General features: G+C 29.5%; 3 protein-coding genes across 4 annotated transcripts in view; 1 reads left to right on the top strand and 2 right to left on the bottom strand.

Moving 5' to 3' along the window:
- The first annotated feature begins 173 nt into the window (after window positions 1-173).
- LOC125066780 (protein PBDC1) lies at window positions 174-2,201 on the top strand. Its single transcript, XM_047675047.1, has 3 exons — window positions 174-342; window positions 419-517; window positions 590-2,201. Exons 1-3 carry the CDS (start codon window positions 340-342, stop codon window positions 977-979), a joined length of 492 nt encoding a protein of 163 aa, XP_047531003.1. The 5' UTR covers window positions 174-339; the 3' UTR covers window positions 980-2,201.
- A 171-nt stretch (window positions 2,202-2,372) lies between these two features.
- On the bottom strand, window positions 2,373-4,428 carry LOC125066726 (bifunctional lysine-specific demethylase and histidyl-hydroxylase NO66). The gene has a single exon (XM_047674960.1). The coding sequence runs from the start codon at window positions 4,163-4,165 to the stop codon at window positions 2,414-2,416; it is 1,752 nt and encodes a 583-aa protein (XP_047530916.1). The 5' UTR covers window positions 4,166-4,428; the 3' UTR covers window positions 2,373-2,413.
- A 1,205-nt stretch (window positions 4,429-5,633) lies between these two features.
- LOC125066846 (potassium channel subfamily K member 1-like) overlaps window positions 5,634-20,441 on the bottom strand; it is a 49,621-nt gene continuing 34,813 nt past the window's right edge. For both annotated transcript variants that reach the window (XM_047675134.1, XM_047675133.1), the window contains 4 exons: window positions 9,698-9,838; window positions 9,031-9,240; window positions 8,428-8,616; window positions 5,634-8,010 (listed from right to left, as the gene is read on the bottom strand). In XM_047675134.1, the coding sequence (XP_047531090.1) occupies window positions 7,709-8,010; window positions 8,428-8,616; window positions 9,031-9,240; window positions 9,698-9,838 (842 nt within the window). In that variant the 3' untranslated portion in view covers window positions 5,634-7,708. The remainder of the gene's footprint in view (window positions 8,011-8,427; window positions 8,617-9,030; window positions 9,241-9,697; window positions 9,839-20,441) is intronic.

Here is a 20,441-nt window from a genome sequence, read left to right as displayed (position 1 = left end):
TTTTGGCTACCTATAAAGATATAAAATTATAAGAATATGCTTCCAATAGATCCATACTAGTTACTCATAAAATATTGTAATCGCGACGGTACACATGTAATGTGTTTTACTTAGGTTAAGTGTACGTATTTTAGGACATGGCAACCCTTAATTTCAGTGAATTCTGAATTGTTCAGCTGTCGCTGTCTGATATACTAAATCATGATTTAATAACTCTTTCAATTTGTCTCTACTCTCTAATCAAGTTAACTTTTTTTTAAATAAAACTATATATACTCAATATTTCGTCGATAATTAAAGGTCGTTGTCAATCTGTTAAAAATTGTTATTTAAGTTATCATGGCAAGTACATACAGTTATAGTAAAACTCTTGCATGAAAATCCTAATTATGCGATACTATAATTTTATGTATTTCAGGATGTCTTGACTAGGCCCGCTGAAGAATTTGGTAATGATGAGACTCTTGAACATCTTTGGGCAGCTAGAGCCATGGAACACAGTGATATTTACTTTAATGTAGGTTATAATATGCAATAACCTAATCTCCTAACATAAATACGTGTAATTAATGATTCATATTTTTTGTAGGTTCTCTGTTCAGTGGATACCAGATGGCTTCGCTTAACGCCGCACGACGATCTTATATATTCTCACTTCAGACAAGATTTTCCAGATTTGAACATATCCTACATAAAAGAAGATGAAATAAAAAATAACGTTAACAAAGCCAAATGGCGTATGTTTTGCGAAAAATTTAAAAATATAGTGGAAGATTACAGTTTCGGTACGTTAATGCGTGCAGACACAAAAGGTGATTACTCGGAACAAAATACAATATTAGTGCCCCGAGTTCAATTCTATGCAGTAGAAATTGCAAGAAACAGAGAAGGAATTAACAATGAAGTTAAGAAAAGATATAAATGCGCTTCCAAAGCTCATATGGAGGCTCAAAACAATGCAAGAGAGATAGTTGCATAAAATGCCATAGTTTTAACAGTATCTAATTATGAACAAGTATCTAAGTTAAAATGTGTATCGCTACAATAATTACTGCCTTATCATAAATACTAAATCAATCACCTCAGTGGAATGTTATAAAGTGGAACAATAAAAGCTAATTATTTAGTTCTAACGACACTCAGAAATGAAGTGACTGGAAGCTTATAAGACAATAAGTTCAGGTTTATTATTAAATATTGTTATATATATTTCAATTAAATAAATATATAAAATAAAGTAGCAAATTTCATTGTTTTATCCTAAAATAGTGAAATTTGTTACATATAATATGTGAGGCACCTATCTACTTCATTTAAAAGTAAAATGTTTTAAGTTTTTAGTTTTTTATCATGATATAATTAATGTTTGTGTCTGTTAAGAAAGGGCTTACTGACATATTAGTATTGGTACCACCCACTAACAATTTAAACTTGTACTGTACACAGTCATGTAAAGTATTGCGTATGTAGAGCATAAGAGCTTTATGAGAAAAAAAATTGCGACTACAAATAGTCAATCAATTCCTGACAATGATTAATGAATGAAATGGCTCAATTGTCAATTTTTTGCTGTTTAATAAAATCAATGCAACATATCACTATATTACATGAAAAAACAAAATCCTTATTCATTTGCAATTTTATGTTGTTGATGTGTTCATTAAATATAAGCTATAAAACAGAATTAGAACATTGTTTGAAACTCAATTACATAAATATTCTATTTGATACTTAATAAAAAAGTAACTTTTTTTTTAATAACAATTATAGAAAATGTTTGTTTTGGATTTTGTATAATTCGATTATAATTAATATATGCTACACTATTAATTATGTAATTTTTTTAAATGATGTCATTGTATGAATGGAAAAACAAATTAGCTTTTATTGTGTCTTATAAACATATTTTTTTTTTAACATTTGTGATAACTTAATGGCAGAGACAATATCATCTTAGTCTGCTTACATTCCGTTTTAACAACAAAATAAATACACATAATTATTTATTATGTTTAAACAACTTGTAGAATAAAGCATTGTTCCATGTGATAATGAAGCTTAATTCTAGGACAGCTTGCCAGAAAGAAGTAAATGCAACACATATATATAATTATTCTGTGCTACCTCTATAAGTTTTAAATTAAAATGATTGGGGTGCTCAATTTCTCATACTTTTTATGATAATAAATTTTTTTACTGAGTGTTAACATTTATTACTTATCAAAAATTCATAAACCTAATTTATACTGTTACACATAATATATATATAAAAAAATAAGACTTAAGTATAAGTTGAAATTAAACTTATATCCAACGATTTTAACAATTTAATTGAATTAAAATGGGTTTTTTTGAAAATAAAAAACATTGAATTGTTTATCAAAACTAGTGTAATAAGAACAAATCAAATAATTCAATCATCATCAATATTTTCTAGTGGATATTCTGTCATAATCAAACCCCTGCTCCATAGGGCATCAGCTATTTGTAACTTATCTGATTCATTAGGCACATCCAAGTTTTCAACTGACACATACTCTGGATATGAAGTTATTAAAGTTTCAATAGCTGGTGCCAAATCTTCTTCAATTTCTAAATATGGCAGTTCACTTCCATGGTATTCTAAGGAGTTCTCAGCATGATAATACAGTCTTATGCGGTCTTCAGAAACCATTCTTAAAATGTTTTTACGCAATAGTCTTATCCTAGTATCTAGACTAATCTCAACTCTATTTGTTACCTTTCCATTCTCTATCATGACATCTGTATCGCCATATACTGTGACTGCTTTTTCTAAATCACTCAAGACTGGAGGAAGAGCATCCTGTTGGAATTTTTTACTCATTTGATCTACAGCCTCATCAATAGGCAAGTAATCTTTAATTTTATCAAATAAGTTTTTGACAAGGTTCTCTATTTCCACCTTACGTGGTGTATTCACATCAGAGTGTACTAAACCAAAATTATCATAGATATCAAAAGGCAATCCACGTCTCAGCTCTACATTTTCATTAATAGCTATTTGTAATGCAGCTGGTATCATTTTTTCAAATAGATCAGCCCATGCATGTTTTTGATACATACTGATTGTTACATGTAGAGAATGCTCTCCATCAATTGTAATGCCTTGATGTATATATCCTCGAGGAAAATACAACATATCCCCAGCTTCTAAAGTTACCTCTAGAACTGGTTCTCCTATTTCATCATCAGTAAAATTCTTTGATGAAGTTCTAGGAAGTATTTCACTTTCTTCTCTTGGTTTATAAATACGCCAATGTTTTTTACCTTCAGTCTGCAAAATGAATGCTTCAATATCATCATAATGTGGTGCAAATCCTTGGCTATCTGGAGGAGTAAGATATGCATTAGCACCCACAAAAGAGGTAAAGAATTCTTGAAGAGTAGCATTTAGTAAATGTAGGCGAGACATATATGTCTGTGGATTTAATAACCGTATGCTGCAGCCATTTAAATAAAAGTCCCACACCAAATGTGGATGAGCTCTGCCTTCGGGATTATGAGTCTCTCTTTTACCGTCAATGTATGAAGTTATATCAATATTTTTAGTAAATTGAATATTTTCTGTTCTCAACATTGTGTCAATGCTTGGTGTTGAAATAATTTCATTGTAATATCGAGGTTTTTTCCTAGCAATATGCAGAGGTTTCTTTTCCCATATTTGGTTTAGGAAGTCGTCAGGACTAAAAGGAGCTATCATCCATTTGAATACTTTCAATCCTTCTTCTGTACTTTCTGTTTGTACGGGTGTGAATTCAAAGCTGTCATTGCTGGAATGAGAGCAAGCTCTGTCATCATGGTTGGGCTTTTCAACATATTCCGTCACAGGAGACATAAGTTCAGGAACCTCATCGCTTTCGGAACTTTGTTTGCTTAAGTTCAAATTCAGAATAGGTAACTTTTTTGGACTTTTTTTAGATTTCTTTTTTTTGTGTGATTTTTTTTTAATAATATGTTTGGATTCCTTATTTTTTTTCTGTTTTTGTTTAAGTTTTAATCCGATGTCTTTCATCAGGTCTTCTCCAACATCTTTTATTAACACTTTTGGCGATGCCGGTTGTTTACTTTTTCTTTTACGATGTCTCTTTTTGGATTCTTTTTTTTGGGAATTGTACACAGCAAAAGCCGAAACCGTAGATTCCATAATTATTTTATTTTAGAGAAATTTAGATTACGTAGATTCTAAAACAGTATAGGTAACCATACGGACGTAACCTCCAATTCAATTTAAAAAGAGTTGTTAAACGTCTTAAAACTATTTAATTCGTTGTTTTTAGCCACAGCGTATTATTGGTAAGTCTTGAGTAATATCTCTTCTGTAATATTGTATTAGTACTATATGGATATGTTTAACTTGATGGCCATGTAGCTCTTGCAGGTTATGTTATGATTTATGACTTATGTCTATGATTGATTTCTCTCAATGTCAAATTCTATGTCAAACTCTTATGTCGTTTTTTAAGTTTGGGTAACTATGCCAAAGGCTTAATTTTTTAAATTTCAGTATAATGAATTATAAATCGCGTATTCGCTACCAATTTTGATTTAATTGGCCCTTTAGTTCAAAATAAAAATTATTAAATTTTATTCTTGTAACTTTCTGCAATCATTTTAGAGGAATGTTATGATGATTACCTATGTTATCTTTTTATTGTTTTCAAAGTTTAGACGAAAGAAAAGAGAGCAGAGAACAAAATTCTAAAAAACCGATTTTGTATTAGTACCTCAAGCTATAGTAGCGGCACGCTATGATGGCCGTTTTGACGTTTGCCCGCTCATGAAGTTTCGTATTTAATAAATAATAACATCAAAGGAGCAAATTGTTGTTCTTTATTGTCAATAGTGACGTGCAGTTAGTCATACAATTTATCGAATGTGATTTCTAAACTACAAATATTAGGGTACCGCGAAGATAATTTTTAACTATTAAATTAATAAAGGACGATTATGAAATAAATGTGAAAATAGATAATTTTTTAGAAAATGAAATGAATTAATGTGAGTGACGATAGCAGTGAGAGTGAAAGCAGCAGTATGGACGACTCCGATTAAATATAGCCACTAGTGTTTTTGGTTTCTTTTTTGTATCAATTTATTTCTTGTATGTAATGTGTTTATAAAGTTATTTATTCTAATTCCAATTTTTGATTTAAATTGATTTCGTTCGAATATATTACTTAAACTTATTTTATATTTTTTTTATTAAACCTTTTTAATCAGATACTACTTGCAACAAAAACTTGAATTAAATTACTTGCAAAAAAACAAAGATTTGAATATATTATATCGATAATAAATTTACATTTCACATCACTTTTTAATGTGTCAAAACGGTCATCGTATCTTGCCGTATAAGATATATGTTGATGTTCAAAATTCTATCATTATCATTCCTAAGTTTCTTCAGACTAAACCTTAACTGCAAGCTAGCGAATAATATGTTGCATTTTCGATTCTCGTTCAACTGTAAAACTATTCAAAAAGATAAATGTAATAATAATATTTGAAGGGAACTTGCTGGCGTTCTGGAAATTTATGCAAAACTAAGGAAAAATTAAACTATGACCATTATTCAAACATGTGAAATAAAATAACTTAAATTTATTTTCATTTAATTTATTTCAGATTTTGCACCAAATACAATTTATGTTATATACTTTGCGACGTACCAATCAAGGCGCTATGTTTAACTATAATCATATATTTGTATACTAGTGTCTATTCAGTGTAGTCTATATTATAAATAGTATCTTTTTGTCTATATTTAAACGTTTTTTTTATATAAATAGTAGAGTTTGCGTCACTTAACTAGTAACTACCAAATTCAACACATTCAGATAAATACATCTTCATTTAACATTTAGGTATTTGTGTAAATTTATTATATTTTTATATGCATATTTTATAGTGGTTATTCCCTGTAAATTATTGCTAAATACTAACGCGAACATTTAATGTGATGTAATTTGAATACTATATACATCAATAAGCACGCGAAATTTCTATTAATTGTAGTAGTACTTCTTGTTCTGAAATAACGAAACTCCTTAATAAGAAATTTATATAATAATAACAATTACGAGAGAGAGAAAATGTACATTTGCGCGTTCAAATAAATATGAGATTACCGTGACTAAATATTACCTGTAACGCTACAGAAACGTCTGTGAAATCAAGCTGCTGTGAAGTTAATTGGTTCTAGTAACTACCAGCAGCAGCACTATCAATAGTGTCATGTAGTTGTAGCTTTACAGACAATTTCGCGGTTTTGCTTTTCATCATCTCTTATTTTCCTTTAGGTCTTGATAGTGAAATAATTAAAATTATAATATTCATAGACTACATTAAAATGTCATTTAATTGAATATTTGACCGGTTAACAAGTATTTTAGTTTTTGAGTATATAATTAGATGTCAGTGATAAAATAAATAACATTTTCTACATTATATTCAGAAACAGCTTATAATATATTGTCATAGATTTCAGTTAAATATGTTATAAATTAAAACAAAAATAAAAAAAAAATATATAATCAAATATACTTTTATCGTCACAGCCACCGTTTAATAATATTTGATTGTATTATAACACTTCTAAATATCAAATTAGTGATCTGAATCTAAAAGAGTTATTATTACCTACTTATATTCAGTGTAATATTGAAAAAAAAAAAAAAAGTTTTTTTATTAAAATATTGAAATAATTGTTAACAAAAGTACCTACTCATCACATTAAAAATATTATGATGTATGTGTAGTGCAATGTATTATATATTTTTTAAATTATATAAAATAATAGTACTCATGTTGTCCGCCTTTAATAGAATAGGTAAATACGTTCGTCAAAAATATGTAATTAAAGTATGAGACAATTTATCTTTCTTGTATGGTTAAAACGTTAAGTAGGTGAAAAAATACTTTTATAAAAATGTTTGTATAATATATTCTAATGATAGGTTTGATATGCCGCCGATTGGAATACTTTGAAGTTGTATACAGGACAGAGACTTAATGTTTTTCAGTCTGTCTTTATGACATTTTATGAAATTTGGTATAATTATCTTTATTTTTAGAAAATCCACCGTCGAAATAGAAAAGTGAGAAAATTCAAAAACCTCCTCAGTCTTTTACTAACGAACTAAGTTCGATTTAATTATCAGAAAGTATAAATTTTTTGGGTTCGATAAAAAATAATATGAAATTGGATTCCAAAAAATTTAGGACGGTTGCCAAAATAGTAATAATTTTATATTTTTAATATTTAAGAAATTTGATTAATATTCGAATTTGGTTTTCTTATAAAAGTAAAAATAATTTTGTATTATACAATAAGAAAGTTTTAGGAAGGAAAAGATCGCGTTTTATCGTTCAACAACATTGAAATAACTGCGTAAACTTAAAAGCCTACTGAAATCTATATTTTATATAAGAATAATCAAACAAGCACATATTTTTACATCTTTCAAACTACCTTAAAATTTTATCGATAAATATTAGACACTGATATTACAAAGAAATCTAATTCAGCTAAATTATATTTAACACTACAATTATAAGACATCAATATTTGTTGAAATAAAGTCATAAGTGTGTATCACTCTGTTAAAACGTGGTAATCATAATCGGTTAATATTATCATAGGGACATTAATTTTAACCCAGTCATTTTCAAAGGTGAATTGTATTTCTTAATGTACTCGAATATCTCTTGCGTGAACAGGAGTAGTGTCCTCAGGGCTTGGGCTATCATCCAAGTGTGGTCTAATTTGCACGACAGAGCGCCTCTGGTCATGGTGATGATAGTCATCTCTCATCATCAATCCCCCAATTCCATACCCAGGGCCCATAACACCTGAACCACTCAAGCGCATTTTCTCTGGATCTTCGTCGAGTTTCATTGAAGAAAATACAGTGCTGAGATTCAATTGTGGTATATCGTAGAACACTGTCAGCGTTAACATTAGGAATGTCAGACCAACAATTAAGTAAACTGAAAAATAAAGTACAGAAAATAGTCACATGATCGTGGTTTATTTGACAAGACTTAAATAACTTTATAAATTACGGAACATTTTGATATAGCAACCCATAGAAGGCTATAATTATAATAAAATTAAACTAGTTAGACGTTGAAAAAACACATTAAATTCCATTCTATTCAATTTGAAATCATTAATATTTGATAAATTAATTTTGTTATAGGTTTTTATATACATATATAACTATTAATGCTTGGCAAAGGCTCAAAACAATCCCTACGATAAATATGAAATTAAATAGCTATATAAACCATTAAGTAAGAAATATATAAACAAATTTGTTTTGGCGAAATTTTGAATTTGACGTCGATTAGTTATTATAAATAATATATTTGGAAAAAAGGTTAGGTAGGTATATCTATACTTACAAGTAGCAGCAACTTTATATAGCGGGCGATAGGGTTGGTAAGGGTAATCCCCAGGAATGTAATCACCGAGACCGATAGTGGTGAGCGATATGAAGCAATAGTAGAATGAGTCCAAGTAATCCCAGTCCGGTTCGAGCGAGTCGAACACAGCAGCTGGTATCAGCAGAAAGAACACTACGAGGATCATTACTGCAATGTGAAACAGAATTTATTACACATTAATTTTAATTTATATTTTTTGTAAAGAAAATTGTATACAGGTACCGAGTTCAAAATAAAAATCAATAAGAAAAATTGTCATAATTATCAATAATAACCTTGAAAACTAAGTCTCAAATATCATATCCCTTGTGCCTGTAGTTACACTGGCTCACTAACCCTTTAAACCGGAACACAACAATACTAAGTATAGCGGTTTCTGTATGTTTGGCGGTATAATATGTAATGGGACCTACTCAGATGGGCTGTTTAAAAAATAAGTGTAATATATTGTTTAGGCTTTAGATGATTACGAGAAACTAACTCAACTCGTTGCTATTAAAGATATCGTAAAATTAGTTCAATGTCATGGTGGATGTGAACAAAATTAGAATCTTGACATACCTATAATAGTAAGATGCACCAATCTGATGGTAAACGGGCGGTAAAGATGTCCAAGGGCAGCGTTGAGACACCTCAGTAAAGAGGTCGCTGGTAACAGCAGACGTTCCACCAGAGCGGACAATAACACCAATGTTAATGGTATACCGAGAAGGGCGTATACCATGCAAAACAACTTTCCTGGCTTCGAAAGAGGTGTTACATGACCGTATCCTGAAAAACGTACATAGGTAACAGATTTTTAAATTGATAAGTTCTATTATTCATTTCTCATTATACATATAAGTGTGTTGCAGCATACTCAACAAGTTTTAATAAAATTAAATCTTATAATATATCATTAATTTAATATTTTTATGTGCTCAGTTATTCTATAAAGAAGTCAAGGTGCTACCTTGGACTGGTACATGATGACTGAAAAACGGTCATAGAAAACCCGATTAATAAAATTCTAATCAGTCCTAATTTGTGGGTATGTTATATTTATCACTTTTGGTAACGAATGGTATTCTTCAGTTAAGGAAATGTTGCATCATAGCGACCGTCGTCAATGTTAATCATGAATCTGGTGGCTTATTTATCGAGTACAAAATTTTATAATAAATTAACTATTTATATTTTTCTAGACATATTTTCTCTTTGCTTACTAGTCTAACATTGTCTTACTCACCGATGGTAGTAACCACGGTAGAAGAAAAGAACAGCGACTGTCCAAAGCTCCAGTTAGGTCCACCGGTCACGTTTCGAGAAGCTGACACTCCACGGTTACTCGCTCGTACCACTTCATCCAGCAGCGTCTCCAAATCATCAACTAGAATGAAAACAAAGTAATAAGATCATCTTTATTATATGAGTGTACACGTAATTGATTATGACGTACTCTTTCTTGACGGCTCAATTTTAGTATCAATAAGGTGAGAGAAATACCGAGGTTGTTTCGTAGTGGATTTAAACGTACTATAATAGATAAAAAAGAATAAAGTAATTAATTAAATAATGGACAAAATATATCTTTCCTTTTTTTAAATAGTTATTTTTAAAAAAACCTAAATGTCCACCCATTTATTTAAATAGACACTGGCTAATGGGCCACCTGATGTTAAGTGATCACCATCACCAATAGACATCGTTCCTTGCAATAAATTTTGACCACTCCTTACATCGCCAATACTCAACCAACATTGGGAACTAAGATGTTATATCTCTTGTTACTGTAGTTACACTTACCCTTCAAACCTTAACACAACGATTAAGTATGGTTGTTGGGCGGTAAAATTTGAAAAGAGTAGGTGGCAGGTACCTATCCAGTTTACTACCGGGCAAGCATAAAGCACCCAGGTAAAGCTGTGTATTCTTCACAGTTTTGTTCTATTTAATCCAAAAAAAAGTATGATGAAACTATAGATTCTATTCTTATTTGATATAAAATATTTGAGTAAAGTCTTAGAACAAAAAGACCTTCATAAGTTTTATTTATTCAAGACTAACAATGAATTTCTTCTTTGTAGAGTAATTTCACTGAAATATATTAATTTGTGAAATCTGATCGACTCATCTGTTTATACAGACAGGCGCCAAACTCTTCGGCGTAAATTAAACATTCTAACTTAACAATCTCTAGATCGGAGGCCTTTTGCCTTTTACGATCATAAATTACGTAACTAAGTACTAACTTACGCACTTAATAGAACATAATTTGTAATGAGGTTTTTGATTGTGATAGCACCGTTAAACGTATTAAAATAAATTGAATATTATGTTTTAATTTGGTATTTTATAGTAAATAAGATGTCTTTTATTATTTTACGTTTTGAATTATGAATATTTTTGTATTAAATAAACATTAGATAAAGGTATAGTTACTTCAGCTATATACATACATAAATATCCTATAAACTTGACGGATGAGTTCTCGGTTGGCTCATCAATCCATAGATTGGTTTGTGGTTTAGTCAAGAAATCTTAAAACGAAAGCAGATATATTGAAATGTCCTCAAAGCGAATCTAAATTTTACTTGAGTAACAAATCAAATATCTAAACTAACCTTGAATAACAACGCCAATAATAATGGATCGAAATTGAAAGTAAATGTTTAAAATTATCGTTTCTCTGAATAGCACTGTTATATAAAATAATTTTGCATAATTTTTACTTTTTGTATAATAAAATGATTTTAGTACTTCCAATCAACGACTTCAAAAATTCAATCGCAATTTGAACAACGACACAAAAACTAATTAGCTTCTTGAAAGAATAATACACATATATATTAATTACTTTGTTATTATTCGTAAAAAAATATTTAAAATAACTGTTATATAATGTTTTAATTATAAATATCATAAATATCTGCGTGATGGCTTAATATGTTATCAATCTCGTAAGAACTTAAGCGGCGTTCCGCAGCAACGAATTTAACAATATTAATTTAAAGTAGGATTTTTTGTTACAGTTAATTACATTAATTCAGGATATTAGCTGCCCTAACAAAATAAAATTGTTCCAGCCTAATTTATATGGGTTACTAAGTACTCGGTGTGACCCTAATACTATACTACTTATATCAAATGAAAAAAATACTTATTATTAAAATCGATTCATAATTATAAGCTATACTCAAGTGAATAAGTGGAAAATCCACTAGTTTTCTATAATTATTTTTAAAATGGGTTAAGATAACACATGTGGGTATATAAAAAAATTACCTATATTTCTTAGAGTCTGTAATAAATAAATGATTAAATGTCGTTATTATACATACAAGTAAACATGCAATAATATAGATTTTACAAAAATATTCAGCAAATATTATACATTTTATAATAAACAAACCTTAATTCACGATATTTAAAAATAACCATCATATGACCCATTCTTTGTAACTTACCTACAAGAAAATAACATTACGTGAACAATGGATTCGTTTGAGACATATATTTATATAAAAGTTGTACTTGTCTTTGAGTCTCAACTAAAGAGTCTGAAACGTACAAAACATTATTTTGACTTTTTTTTCAAGCGAATTCGGTGACGCAGGTGCATACCATAATGAGCCTCGTAGACTCGTAGTAGTTATTCTGTGAGAACGGATACAAAACTGTCAAGTTCCGTCGTGAAAAATGCTATATTGACGCTTTTTTTTTAAAACTGCTTCATTATTATTAATTCCATGATACAGATGTATAAAATAGTTAATAAAATGTTGAATGAAACACTATTTCACCTAAGTTTAATAACTTCCATTTAAATTTTATAAATTGTTCAAAACCTGGATATACACTCAGTACCAAAAATTTAGACAGCGTAATTTAGTAAAAAGAAACACAAATATTTAGCGCCATATTTTAATGAATTATTAAAAATATATATATCAATTATTAAAACACTGATCTCGAAACATGTATCACAATAACAATACATTTACTTGGGAATAACAATATAATAATTTAATAATAACTTTAGTAATAATATAATACATAAAGAAATAAAGTAAATATTATTTAATTATAATTAATAGTATTCTAGAAGCCTTAGTATTATATTTCAAGTTTTTATTTTGAATGTTTATTCCTACTTTAACCAGTAACTACTATTTTAAACACTTTTTAAATTTCTAACTTAAAAATGACAAATTTCCTAACCTCATAGAATTAATTAAAAATATATTTGATCTTTTTATTTGATAATTCCTGTGAAAAATATCCCGTTAGACCCACCGGCTTACGCTGTGCGTGCATGTTAGTCCGCCACTTTAAAAATTTATTACCTTCGTAGATATAATATAAAAAAGTTCCTAAATAATTATAATGAAAATAAAGGGTAACCACGACGAATCGGAGCGGAAGCGGACGCGGCGTTGAAGTTAAAATATTTTAAGTATAAGTACCTACCTATTATTATTATTTATTGAAATAATTAGCACAATTTTAAAAATATTGTATATTTGAAAACAGGAATAAATAAGCTAGATTTTTCATATAGAACGAGAAAGGAAATTTATTAGAGTTACAATTTATCATATTACTATGTGGACTATAGTCAATATTTTAGCATTAAAGATTTAACGATATTTTTCTGGAAGTTTTCACGTTGGCACTCTTCGTAGTGCTTATAAAATATTTCCATACCTACATATTGTAGTCCAAAACTCGTTGGAAAGTTTCCATATTACGTAGGAAAGCCACAAAGGTTTTAATATAACTCGGCGACTCATTTATTATTAAGGTAAGCGGCTTACATCGAGCACAATGTACAATAATAATTGAAACATCTCCTAATTATGTTCTCCTATTTAGGGCTAAAGTCTTATGTATAATATTATATAGCAATTCCATTGACAATTATTGATCGAGCTAATTAACCGTTACCTATATGTATTTCTCTGATATAGTATTATAAAATTCAAGTATCGTGTTTCATTTTCCCCTAGGTGACATTCATTTTGCTCAATTTATCATCCCAAAAAAATGTTAACCATATTACTTTGAAACCATTAAAACTGTTCTCGAGGAAAAAAAAAGTATTTAATAGTAAAATAATTTGATTAAGATATATGACGTCATTTTAAATTCAGACCTTGACTTTTTAAGCGTCCCACAAAAAATGTGTACATGGTGTGCCTTATAATTCTTGTATACGATTGTCTATGAGTATCATCTTACTTTGAATATTTACCCTTCTAGTAGGTGCGAGTTTTATGTAAATAATTTACCTTCAGTAGAAATTATGTTATATTTTGAAAGCTTTATGTATAAAGTTAAATGTGATTGTGGCTTTCGAACTCTGCAACCTAATTAAAACACGTTATCACGTCACGTATTCGTCATCCGGACCGACTTTGAACTCTTTGAATTGCTTTGTTCGTTCTCTATTATCACATCATCTCCACGTAATAATCGCGGGGTCTTATGTACCGATTGAAGATATCACCTTCGCCAAAAAAGGTTATAGTGCAAGTTCGCCTGGGTACCCACGCATCCGTCACGGTAGCATGCGCAAGCGATCCCGTGGCGCCCGCCGAAAGACGGAGAGGGTACCGCTAGTTTTTTAGTGGGAAAACCCGGCGTACCTGGCCGCACTCGGCGTCCGGGGCTCCAGGGAGTACCACAACCTCCCCCACTTTCCGTCACGTGGGGGAAGCGTTTTTCCAGCGAGAAAAAAAAGGGGGTACCCACGCATCGGGTATGCTATTACCAAACAATAGTTTATATGGTTATGTTCCCATTTGAAAGTTATATAGATAAATAACATCTTAGATCCCATTTTTGGGTCTGCATTAACATAATATAAAAAATACAGGTACTAGGGAAGCTCGACAAAAAATAGAAATTGATGGCCATTGAATGATTTATGATTTCCTTTAGAAGATTAGTGTATCCGTTGTAGTTTTTTAATTATTATTCACTGCGAAAGTATCATATTTTTTTTCGACTACGTTAACTTAATTTATTAACCATTTCTGACTTATTTTACATCTCCGTAAATTTTAATAAACAAATAAACATAACTTACATCTTTTTAATATTATTATATTTTAGAACAAAGAAAAAATTTTTTTTGTGTATCTATTGAAAGCAATGATACCTTGGGGATACGGTAATAAGGCGGAGGGTCGAGCTGTGCCTGACAACAAACTAGAAACCTGAGAGCCTCAGAAATAAGGTCATACCAATAAAACACAGAAAAAAGTTTATACATTAAAGTAAATATCACCCTTAACTTTAAAAAAATCTCATCTCATCTTTTACCAATAATTCGCTAAATATTTTGGAATTTATAGGAAAGACTTGCATAACTTATCATATTTACAGAAACATTTCGTCACCAATGCGTCTTTGTTAGATGCGCAGCTTTATAAATTATACATTCTGATATTATAAAATCCGCCTCTACGCCTGTACACACACACGCGTTTTGTCGCGTACGTCATCGATAGAACGACGAGGCAAGGGGCCTTCAATCACTACTACAACCCATTTTGATATAACAGTATTACTTTGATTGTATTTATCTACACAATAATCATATAACTTATTATAGCGAAAATGTAATAAGTTTATTCGATAATTCGCTTTTCTAATCTATATTGATATAAAACCTTTTTATGGTTGGTGTCTTCAAAGTGTTTATTTTTGTATCGGTTTTTATATTAAACTAAATGATTTCAATACCACTTTATTGTGATTGATACTTTACAACTAATTAATATTTTTTATATGGAACAAAATCGTTAGCTGCTGCTACTGCTGACGGAATCGAAATATTTAAGGAACACTGTTTATTTATAGCAAAGTATTTTAAAAATCTAAAGGTGCCTAAAATAGGTAAATTTTTAATTATCTATTTTAGGCACCTACAGCTTTCAATGATGTTTGATACCTATAAAATTTTAAAAGATAAGTGTGGGACGATGGCACCTGGAAAATACGGCATTGACTTTGACGAGGGTTGCTGATGCTTTAAATATCTAAATAGCTGTGTATATATTAAAGCTCTAAAAGGTACTATTGGTTTAGGATTTTTTTTTTAAAGATCAATAATAAATAAACCAATAATAATTTTCTTTACGGTATTATTCCGCACCGTAACTTAATACTTATAGAAAACTTTCTTTAGCGTCTTTTATCAAAGTTTTTTTTTCGTTATAAGTACAATAGCGATTTGAAATAATATAATGCCCGTTAGAACTAATAACGCTGTAAAAAGCGGAACAAAAGACCCTTTTAATTGCATTCACTGTAAGTCAAACTTTCTCTTTCACGAAAACCTATATGGGTTACAGTTCTGTTTGGTTGATTTAAATATAATAGGAACTTTATTTGGTGAAGACTTGATTTTCAGCATAAATCATGCATTAACATTGATTATCAGTAAAAGAGACAAGTACATAATGAGAAGATCACATTGCTTAGTGGCTTTTCGTTCAAGCAAATTCAATACAATCTATAATGATAAGTTCTAATAGCCTTTTTTTATTCAAATATTTTATTTGAATTTCGAAACCATTTGCAAAATAAAATAGGTAAACCCTAATTCCTATTAAGGCTTATACTACCTTTGTAGAACCAATACCACTTTTTTGTTTGATTTACAGACGTATAGTAATAGTTATAGTAAAGTTTATCACCGATTTTTTAGTAATGAATATTTCGAACTTTGATGGAAAGTTTGGCAACCCTGAATGGAAGTGGCACTTAAGTGATATTGATGTAGTCGACCGCTTGACCTGCGGTTAGAGACTACTATATCTGCTTATTCAGTTAATACATTATTATTATTAATACATACAACTATTTTAAAGAAAAGAGACATATTTTACAGAACAAAACCACTCATAAAAATTCTTTATACGATTTGTTAAACGTATCAATTAATATTTTAAATGGACTGAAGTAACTGGAGGCAATAATACGTTATTTTTATATAATTCAGTAACGCTATTTTCCACTTTTCTTATATATTTTTCTATACGTAAAGTTTTTAAATGTAAAGGTATTAAAAGTTGATAGCCTTTGTTCCCTTTGACATTTTAATAATTAATAAAGCATTTCCACATAAGTCTAAGATGTAACTACAATACAAAAAAAAAAAACTATTGTGCTGTCTCAGGTATACTTTTTGGAGTGGTCCGAGGGACACAGATAAGTTCGTTCGTTTGAAGCCCTTTTTAGTGAAATATAAATTATGAATCTATCTCAAAAAAATAATGTAAAAATAAGAGCGAAAAAATACTTTAAGACTTTTATACTGTGCGTATTATTTTTCTCTTGTAGTTTAATATTAATACTAAATGTTCTCGAAAGAGAATAAGTTTTTGTATTCTATCTCATATCTTAAATATCTCAACAGTAATTGTAATAGAGAAGGGAAACGTCATAAGTTTATAACATAGCAAACATTTAAGTGACGACAAGATAACTTATAACCTTAATTTTAACTTAGGTCGGCGGTATAATATTGCATCATAGTATTCCACGTTTGTGTAATAGACTATTATGCATTTTAGTTTTAATAGCATCAATTGTGATTTTGCTTTACTATTATATATAATTAAGTAGCATTTCTTTTAACATTCAGAATTAGAATTTAAATTACAACGATATTTATTTTACATGATGCGATCAATTTAAAATATATTTCATATCTTTTGCACTCTAAATTTTTAGTATATTTGTTTTTACTTTTATACTCAAGTAAAAAAATCCTTTTATTGAATACATAAATCTTTTTTTTAAATACCAATAGAACATATTTTATTAAAATACTGTACCTTTGTTTCCCATATGGGTGTATTCACATTCCAGTCGAATCCAATCAGGTAGAGTTTTTTCCCTTAGTATATCGATAACGTCACAATAGTTTTTTTATTTTAAAATCATACAGATTTTAAACTACTAACTTTGAGTTGATACATGAATACAAAAACATGTCGGTCTGTCGGTCATTATTACGCCTCACAGACCCGTTTCTAAACCTGTTTAGAGATTATCTAGTCGACCTATGAAGTTGAGGATTATATACTGATTATCATAAATTATAATAAGAACTTTAACTTTTCGAGAATCTTTTGTGTATTCTTTATACAAATATATAAGAATTTTGACAGGTATAAATACGTATATTTATTTCTATAAGCCCTAAAGTTACTTCAGCTAAATAACCTTCTTATTTTTATAAATTTCGATTGAGATTAATGTTTGTTAATGCACAGTGTAAATATCATAAAAAGTAAACACTATCGAAAGATAAAATATGTAATGGAAGATTACCGACTGGTCTGATAGATTGTTATATTAATATACCGTCTAGCTACTCATTTCGACAATGCACGGTTTAAATTAAAAAGTTGATATAAATAAATTTATTATTAAGTGATTCATCCGCGTTTTCTCGTATGTTTATTTGAATAATAAAAAGTTTTTATATCTCTTACCTGCCTTAGGGTATTTTTCTTTTGTTTTTTGTTTTTTTAATTTAATATCACTTAAATACTGGATGACCAATTTACAAACTGAGTAAGTTAATTGTGAAGTGTAAGCATCATATTCAAAATTTTATTCAATGGCGTTCCTATATGTTTTCTACGACTAAATACCTAGCTACCGGTTCGTTATATACATATATATACAACCGAGAAGAACAGACTAAAAATCAGAAACTAGTCTTTTTCATTCATCATATTACATGTGATTGTTGACCTAGATAACAGCCATTCTCATTGAATGCTATATCAAGCATTACGATCCTTAAATAGATTAATATAATACTTAATCGGGCAATTGTGACGATGATGACGAGTCTCTACATACACAAGTAATATTTTACGCTACGAAGCATCTAAATAATATTTTATCCTACAATTAAAATATAACAGTCAGTTACGGATATAAGGCATATTACTCGTTGGTTTCCTAGTTGGAGGCGCATGATGAAAGAAATGCTGATTATTTTTATAGTAATATATTATTAGGTCAGTTACCATAAGCTGACTCGTTTTACTCTGCTTTAATTACAGTGAACTTAGTAGTAATATACCGCAGAAATTCAATATTTGCCTATACATTTCAGTAACGTTGGCCTCAATGTTTTTGTGGTTTATAGTCAAACATTCGAAGCGCAGTCGAGTGAAGTCATTGGCCTTTAACGCAGCTGTTACTAGATATGTTTTAAAAGTACGGCGTGATAAGCAAAGCGGCTGGCACTAAGAAGTTATTGAGTAGCTAACCGTGTACCTACTCGGTTGCAAATCCCATCGCATTAGAACAGACTATAACGTTGGTCTTTTACTTATAAATATTTCCCATATTTCTAACAACAGATATGAAGAAAATCCACACAAACTTCTATTCCCATCAGGCGATGAATTTAAAAAACCCTCTTAGGTCCATAAAAAATCACTTGCATTTTGCATAATAATTTCTGTTTTGAGACCGAAACAATCAATCATGTTTGGTAAATTGGTATTGTAATACAATCATATTAAATAAAATAAGTATTAAACATACGATTTTTATAACATCTATTAGGTACTGTATATCTATTTTTATATATATTATAATGTATGACCTTTAAAAGAACTGTAGATGTTTAATCAAACAGATCATTTTTATATTTATCAACCACTTTAAATATTCCGATAAATATTTGAATCATTCAATGAGATAACTTAAACAAATTCTATTAGTAGGTATCTTGTGGGCAGTCTATTTCACATAAATGTTATTCATATGAAATTTATTAAATAATAAAGGAAACGATCTCATATTTTACAACAATTACTACAATAGCGGTCACTTATCACAGCAATAAGTCATTCTCAGATAACAATGAGATGCACCGGGTCAGGCTACGAGTGCAATAGGGGGTGTGGCTGATTGGAACATTACGCAACTACTTTGAGGAAGTATTCGTGGAATGGAATATTCCAAATATTATATTATTATTTTTATAATATACTTGATGGATTGATATGGGCAATGGATAGCAAATAAAATACTAATAGGAACGCTGAGAAATGGCCAGCTTACGGTCGCTGGAGTTATAAATTTGGAGGTTCATATATTTTAAGCAGAAAGCCGGAACGTATGGTTTTATTGTATTAAATACAATGTATAACTAAAAGATTTGCTTATTATAATGGCAAGAAGTATCCTATATCCTACGACCTGTTCTGTAATCCTAACAAATTGTCTGCAAAACTTCACGATGATCGGCTAAGTTAAGACGTGAAAGCGTATTAAAAGAAACAAATCTATATTTACATTTATCAGTTAGGATGTAATCTTTGATAGCTTTATGATCGATTGAAATAAAAGGTAATTTTCAAACCATTGTATAAATGTTATAAAAGAATTGGGATAAAAAAGGTATGGTTTATTGTATTGTTACATAAATCGTAATTGTATGTGAGAGAACGGGTGACAAAATAAATAGTAAAACCAATTTATAAGTAAACAATGTATATTTAAAATGATAACAATAAATTATACTTATTCTTAAACACTAATTACAATGAATTCGATTTAATATATAGAATAATTGAGTTTAATTACAGAATAAGTAGAAAGATACGCTCACCTGGTTTAATCACCAACAAAACAGTTCAGAGCACCGATTGTGCCGTGTTCAACACTGAACCACTTCTGATCTGTTGACATCTGTCGAGCCTTTTTATAGCAACTTGTCCTTTTGAGTCAATAGCACAACCGTATTATAAGATCGTAACTTGATTAAAAATTATTATCTCCCACACGGCCATTCTGACGAGCAGCCAGTATGGCTCGCGAATTAAAAGAACACATTCCTCGCAAAATTTTATACAGAAATATGTTTACAATATAATTTACATCATATAAACATTAATTTTAACATAATAACATATGCCAAATCACATGACTAAAGATTCAACATCTAT

The sequence above is a fragment of the Vanessa atalanta genome, chromosome 10, assembly GCF_905147765.1.
Source record: "Vanessa atalanta chromosome 10, ilVanAtal1.2, whole genome shotgun sequence".
NCBI lineage: Eukaryota > Metazoa > Arthropoda > Insecta > Lepidoptera > Nymphalidae > Vanessa > Vanessa atalanta.
This window is presented reverse-complemented; position numbering and strand designations above follow the sequence as displayed.

Coding starts and splice junctions, on each gene's coding strand:
- LOC125066780 (XM_047675047.1), top strand. Junction 518..589: donor ACAGTGATATTTACTTTAAT/GTAGGTTATAAT, acceptor TATTTTTTGTAG/GTTCTCTGTTCAGTGGATAC.
- LOC125066726 (XM_047674960.1), bottom strand. CDS start 4,165: ATGGAATCTACGGTTTCGGCTTTTGCTGTGTACAATTCCCAAAAAAAA.